General features: G+C 44.4%; 1 protein-coding gene across 1 annotated transcript; it reads right to left on the reverse strand.

Moving 5' to 3' along the window:
- Positions 1 to 542: 542 nt before the first annotated feature.
- On the reverse strand, positions 543 to 6288 carry LOC115918737. The gene is made up of 4 exons (XM_030988756.1): positions 5748 to 6288; positions 4583 to 4709; positions 3503 to 3695; positions 543 to 1726 (listed from the first exon to the last, which is right to left on the reverse strand). Exons 1-4 carry the CDS (start codon positions 6088 to 6090, stop codon positions 1538 to 1540), a joined length of 852 nt encoding a protein of 283 aa, XP_030844616.1. The 5' UTR covers positions 6091 to 6288; the 3' UTR covers positions 543 to 1537.
- Between the last annotated feature and the right edge of the window lie 670 nt (positions 6289 to 6958).

Here is a 6958-nt window from a genome sequence, read left to right on the forward strand (position 1 = left end):
TAAATCTCATACATCTGCTGATTGAATGCAGGTTCATTCATGAATGGATAAGCGACGCTAGGTCATGGACGATTACACATCATTGTTGAATATACAGTCAATGTACACACGAACATGAATACAGTAAAATTACACACGACAGGATCAATACTTAGACAATAACATAGTTTTAACTGCCTTCCTAAAAAGGATACAATGTCCTAAGGTTTCTTATTACAATGGGCAGAGAGTTCCAGATGTCTGGGCCGGCGTGTCTAATGGATTTGAGAGCCAATGCGTTTTTTTTTTTTTTTCTTAAATAGAATTTGTCAGTTTGCCTTGTAGGGTAAGAGTGGATGGTTTTATTCAAATTAATTATTGCTCGAAGTCATATATTCCCCCAAAAATAAGTAGAAACAAAGAATAAAACAAAGTAAATCTACTAGTCGGCATCAATATAAATGTTTGGCCTGTTTAAAACTTAGAGTCTCATAAAATCTCTGGGGGCTATTTTGTTTGAAATGTTTTGCCTGTTCAAAATGACCTTTTTTTTCTTGGGGACGTGGGTAGCACAAAAAACGAATAATTTTGTTTCCAAAGCTGTTTTTCTACAATCATTTTCTCTGCGCAGTTGTTGGCACTACAGTGTATTTGTTTTCTTCACATTAAAGGATCAGTTTGGTATCACTGTAGAGGTCCTCATTTCTCGTTACTGTGGCATTTAAATTTTGAAAGCCGAAATTGGGAAACATTCCTCAAAATGCAGCTACAGAGGTTCACATGTGTGCGAGAAGATGTGGGAGTGGCATTCCAAGCAGGTCGAATCGTTTCACGCGCATGGACCGATCTCTTTCAAACCACTGTCGAGGCCGTGATTGGTCAGTTCGTCAAGCTCTTATGGATTCGGGAGTGGCCAGTCAAAAGTGCGGTTGCAGTCGCCACGTGAACGGTTTAAATAAACACATGTGCAACACCGGAATGGGGGTTGTAGTGGGAGGTTTGATTGTGCCGTTTGATCCAACAGTCGTTTGATTAAACGGCCTGGAGAGACGAGGCAATAATTTCCAAAATTCGAACCCAGTTATCTGATCATCACTATTTTTGGAAAAACAAATCACAAACTCCAAATTGTCAGCTGGTGGTGACATGTTGCTATTTTTTCTTTCTATTTTTTTAGCATTTTGACCAAGACCATTTACCGTGTACAATCAACATAATAATTTTTTATTCGCACCAATACGCCTCCAGGTTTTATTTTGTACATAGGTTTAATACGCACATACTTAATGATCATATGTTAGAGATAACATTCCACTTAAAACTAAATTCTACGAATAAAACGCGATTTTCCAAAAAATTGCCATAAACTGCTAGAATTGCCACGAGCTAAAAAAACATTATAAAAAAGAGTATTCCAGTATCAATTGCGCTTAATAGAATTGCAAAAAAATGACGGAGCCTAACGTTCACCAAGTAGGTTTCGATCATGTGTAATTTTGCATTAATTAATTAAGAGTGTTGCAACATCACAGTTGGAACGTTGGAACGTTCAGACCATTCAGTTTACCTCCTCGATTGTTCCCGAAGTGAAAAAATCCACCTCGCACTGCATACCATCTTTGTAGATCTTCATGGCCTTCTTTAGATCCACTTTAAACTTCTCGGCATTCTCGTCGATGTAATTCGCGAGTGTATGGCTTCCCGGCAGGTTATCTTGTATCCAGAAACTGTACACGTTGGTGTCATTCTATAATTGCACAAGAAAAAATACGTAACGTGAAAACCCGTACTTTGGACAAATAATTATACAGAATTTCGTTTAGTTTTCAGTTTTGCCCTTTTTATTTGATGGCGGTTTTAGTTTGATCGATCCAAAAAAACTTGTGTACATCACAACAATTTTAACTTCAAAAATTCCATCCGGCTTCAAAAATAAATACTCAATCAATTAATTATTGTTTTATTTTCATCAGGATAAACAAACAAAACATGTCTTCGTGAGGGTTACCCTGTGTGCCCAGAGTTTGAACAGAACGAAACGAAACTAGTAAGCATGTAAACAATGGGATATGAAATATGACGTAGTTTTGGAGCAATACAGCAGGGGCCGTGTGAAAAATGTTTCGGCGACCAACCCCTATAAATTGTTGGATTCTTAAAGCCCCAGTCCCATATAAAGCCGGACCAGCACGGACGAGCACGGACCACTCCGGACCATCCCGGACCATGGTCTGGGGTGATCCGGGATGGTCCGGGATGTTTTGTTCAAAAAAGTGTGATGCTTTAAAAGCTACAGTCCCATATACGTCCCGGACCGTCCCGGACCATCCCGGACCCCATCCGGGGTGATCCGGGATTCGGTCCGTGTTGACACCGTGTTGGCACCGGGGTGGTCCTGGATGGTCCTGGATGGTCCTGGATGGTCCTGGGCGGTCAATAACTCACTCCCGGACTGCCACGGATCAACACGGACCGCCCCGGCGCCACTACGGATGACCCCGGACCCAGCACGGTGGCTACACGGATCACCCCGGATCAAACTATTGTCCCGGACCGTCCCGGACCACCCCGGCAGTTTTTGACCGTCAAAAACATCCGGGGTCGACTCCCGGACCGCCCAGGACCATCCAGGACCGTCCAGGACCATCCAGGACCATCCAGGACCACCCCGGTGCCAACACGGTGTCAACACGGACCGAATCCCGGATCACCCCGGATGGGGTCCGGGATGGTCCGGGACGGTCCGGGACGTATATGGGACTGTAGCTTAAGCCCCAGTCCCATATAAAGCCGGACCAGCACGGACGAGCACGGACCACTCCGGACCATCCCGGACCATGGTCTGGGGTGATCCGGGATGGTCCGGGATGTTTTGTTCAAAAAAGTGTGATGCTTTAAAAGCTACAGTCCCATATACGTCCCGGACCCCATCCGGGGTGATCCGGGATTCGGTCCGTGTTGACACCGTGTTGGCACCGGGGTGGTCCTGGATGGTCCTGGATGGTCCTGGATGGTCCTGGATGGTCCTGGGCGGTCAATAACTCACTCCCGGACTGCCACGGATCAACACGGACCGCCCCGGCGCCACTACGGATGACCCCGGACCCAGCACGGTGGCTACACGGATCACCCCGGATCAAACTATTGTCCCGGACCGTCCCGGACCACCCCGGCAGTTTTTGACCGTCAAAAACATCCGGGGTCGACTCCCGGACCGCCCAGGACCATCCAGGACCATCCAGGACCACCCCGGTGCCAACACGGTGTCAACACGGACCGAATCCCGGATCACCCCGGATGGGGTCCGGGATGGTCCGGGACGGTCCGGGACGTATATGGGACTGTAGCTTTAACAAGCTGAATACGATAATCCATAAAGCCCCGCCCCTTGCCGAGCTGACCAATCATGACCGCGACTATGGTCCGACAGACACCGTTCCATGCGTGTGAGTGCGTGTAAAATGCGGGTGGGATTGGTCATTAAGAAAAGGGGCGGGGCTTAATGGATCTTGTCTATTCTTACTATGCCTGATTCGATCTGCTGGGAAAGCCACCCCCACAGCTTCTCACACGGCAACATGGCAATCAGCAGGTAAAACGGTTCCTCCTTTGTAGCCACGCCCAGCTCGAATTTAGAGTAGGAGGCAGCGGCGTCTCCCATGGCAATCCCTTTCGGGTCCTGGATGTACCACTCTTTGAACATTATCTCCGTGTACCTTCAAATACAATCATGAGCATACACGCTAAATACATTTTGATTGAAAATAACCGATATACACGCTTAATACAGGTTGGTTGAAAAGGCCAAAATATAGACGAACTTCAAATTTAAGAAAATAGCACCAATCTGCACAGTGCCAGGTTTGAAAACGAGGTTCTCAGTGTCTAAGGTACTATGCTCCATTTGCAGACCAAAAAAAAAAAGAAAAAGGGGTAAATTCGAACGGCATTTGAAAGACAATACTAATTTTTAAATTCCTTAAAAAACCAAAGGGCTTGAATAAAGCTTTTAGTGGGAAAATAACGACTATTAGTTGTTTAGTTGGTCGAATCGACTTAAGTGATTGCAATCACCTAATTTCCAGACCTTTTTACCGAATGGTAGTACGTTTTGTGTGTAGAAGAGGTGTCACATGCATAAGCGGTCACTTTTTTTTTTTTTTTTTGGTCTCGAAATTTGAAAATTTGACATTTTTCTTCGTTGGGGGGGGGGGGGGGTAAGGCCACCTTTTTTAGGTTAGTCGTGGGTATAATTTTTTTTTTTTTTTTTTTTTTTTATATTTAAAAAAAAAAAAAAAAAAAAAAAAGGGGGGGGGGGGGGGGGGGGGGGGGGTCTCAGGTTTTTTTAGTGGGGTTTACACACATAAAAATACAAAAGGGGGGGTTAACCCCCAAACACCCCCCCCCCCCCCCTACGTACGCCTCCTGACCACAGCAATTGTTGAGGGTAGAAGGAGCTAGGAACTGTATATTTTGTATTTTACTCACTCACTAACTAGATCGATCGATTGATTGGTCGATCAATACATCAATCAATCGATCAATCAAACGATCAATCACACCACCACTCACCACACCCATACTATTTTCACCAAACACTTACTCAGCGTAACTTTTTATGCGTGCGGCAATGAATTCCTTTAGGTCTTTATCGCAGGCTTTCATCTCAGCGATCCCAAAGTAGTCAGTGGCATTATCGCAGTACACGGCGTCCTGAACTGTGTAGCCACCTGTGGATTAAATGTGGGATATAGCTTTGTTTATGGTGAGAAGAGTGTGCAATTGGTTTGTATCTGAAAGCTCGCTATTTATAAAGATGACACTTCCAATCCCCCCTGGAAAATATTTTCGTCTGAAAAGCAGTCATCTTCGCGAATATTGTATTTTAAGACCTCCACAACTTGAACGCAGTGGCTTATTTCGATATGGTTGGTGTGCAAAAGCACAGCACGGTTTGACGCTATTTTCTCGTGACCCGGATATTGGCTTGAGCTCCAACATTGACGGGTCTGTTATTCCATGGCGCAAGGTATATACACTGCCCGTAAATGTTTTGTTCTATGTCACTACTATGTCATACCAGTCCCTGGTCATACCTTTAAAGTTAACGACCAATGGATATCCAATTAAACTTATTTTCATAAACGTGGTGTTTTTTATTCTTTGAAAAGTTGACTCCATGAAGATTACAAGTTTAAATTGGTTTCCATATTAAATCACTTCATACAAGGTTTATTTCTTCTTATTCTCAACAGTTCTGTGGTTGTAGGTTATGCAAAGCGTCAACCCTGAATAGAATGTTTAGTTAATGGGTTCTCACCTCTACAAACGGTGAATAACGTAAACAATATTTTTGACCGAAAGAAATACACTGCATTTTATTTGGTCGAATGTCCTTCTTAAAAGATGATGATGTATTACGCGAAAAAGATTGACAGACATCAATATTAAAAACTAGGAGCGTTCTGCTCCTAATTAAAAATTTGAAACTTTTTAAACTAGTAACTTATCGTCGGTGCTCGGTTTGCCATTGTTTATGTCTGATATGAAAGCTCATAACTTATCTTATAATAACAATTTAAGAATTTAACTTCCCCAATCGGTGCCTGTTGGTCCCCATGATCCTCTTTTTCTTACGTTAGTTGAGAGCTGAGTTAATGAGATAGCCACCTGTCAGTGACCTCGCTGTGTGGTGTAATCCCTTCTGGCCCAGTAGTGTTAAGACATGCCGAATTGTACCAAATAGTCACCCAAATAAAACAACTCACCGTAGTTGGTGGGATCCAGAAGACCACTCTTGATGCCCTGGATGAAGTCAGTGTCGAGTGCCGCCTGCGCCTGCACCTGACTTTTGTCCCATAGCCAGTCGGCTAAGGGCACCGCCTTTACCCCGTCCGGGGTGTCGACTTTGGTCAACTTTGCCGGCCCCTTTCCCGACTGTAGTAAGGCGGCCACCGCAGACGGCAGGTGTTTGACCATGGCCGCTGTGCTGCGCGGACTGCGGACATTTCGGGGGCTTCTCTTCAATGCCGACATGTTTAAGATAATACTCCAATCTTTTGGGCTGTTTAGTCTTGAAGGCCTGTTAGTGCAACCACAGCTTAAGAGCATCGACTGTGCGGTATCTGCTATGATTCAAACAAAACTACGGGTCTGATCGCAGAGAAGATCGCGGAGTGTTATAAAACGAGCAAGGTTTTATAGACACTGGTTTTTAAACTGAGAGCGTGTCAATAACATTAATGATTAAATAACCTACCCGGATGCGCGCAACCATAATTTTCATGGAAACTCGATCAAGTTCATATACCGCGGTTTTCTACAAACTGTTCCCTTTTTTAGCAGTAATGTGATCGGTAGTGTATGTTTACAGGTATTGCTGCGTGACGACTTGGCAGTGCAAGTAGGCGGTGCTTAGTGCGTGCAGTGACCCGGACTGGCAGGGTGCGCGTGCGCAGTTGCGTTTTAAGACCTCATAGTCCACTATGGTAGTGAAACATGGACTTTAGCCTCTGATACTAAAAAGCGTTTGGAAAGTTGCGAAATGTGGTTTCTAAGAAGAATGATGAAAATCCCCTGGACTGACAAAGTTAGTAATGAGGAAGTTCTTACACGAGCTGGAGTGCAAATGAAAATGATACGTGAGATGTTGATTAGGCAGTTGAAGTTTATGGGTCACATTACACGTAAAGAAGGCCTAGAGAATCTTGCTTTGACAGGGAAAATTGTGAGAAGAAGGAGGATACTGTGGATGGACAGTCTCCAGAAATTGTTGGAAGAGAGAGGAGTGAAAGAACTGGGAGTGGTACTAATATAGAAGGCTAGGAGCCGAGGGTTGTGGAACAGCATGATCGCCAAAGTCAAACGATATGGCACTTAGAGAGAGAGAGAGAGTCCAGCGGATAGGCGGAAGTATTGTGTACTTTGTAGTAAAAGCATGAAACTTGGTACAAACGTACTTTATACCAAAACATGCAAT

This window comes from Strongylocentrotus purpuratus, unplaced genomic scaffold, assembly GCF_000002235.5.
Source record: "Strongylocentrotus purpuratus isolate Spur 01 unplaced genomic scaffold, Spur_5.0 spur5_scaffold_17, whole genome shotgun sequence".
In the NCBI taxonomy this organism is placed as follows: Eukaryota; Metazoa; Echinodermata; class Echinoidea; order Camarodonta; family Strongylocentrotidae; genus Strongylocentrotus; species Strongylocentrotus purpuratus.

Bases quoted from the DNA above. Each gene is read 5' to 3' on its own strand.
- LOC115918737 (XM_030988756.1), bottom strand. From the start codon at position 6,090: ATGCTCTTAAGCTGTGGTTGCACTAACAGGCCTTCAAGACTAAACAGC. The intron at 4,710-5,747 runs GTGAGTTGTTTT...TTTAATCCACAG, and splicing joins TCTGGATCCCACCAACTACG to GTGGCTACACAGTTCAGGAC. The intron at 1,727-3,502 runs GTAAGAATAGAC...GTGCAATTATAG, and splicing joins AGCAGATCGAATCAGGCATA to AATGACACCAACGTGTACAG.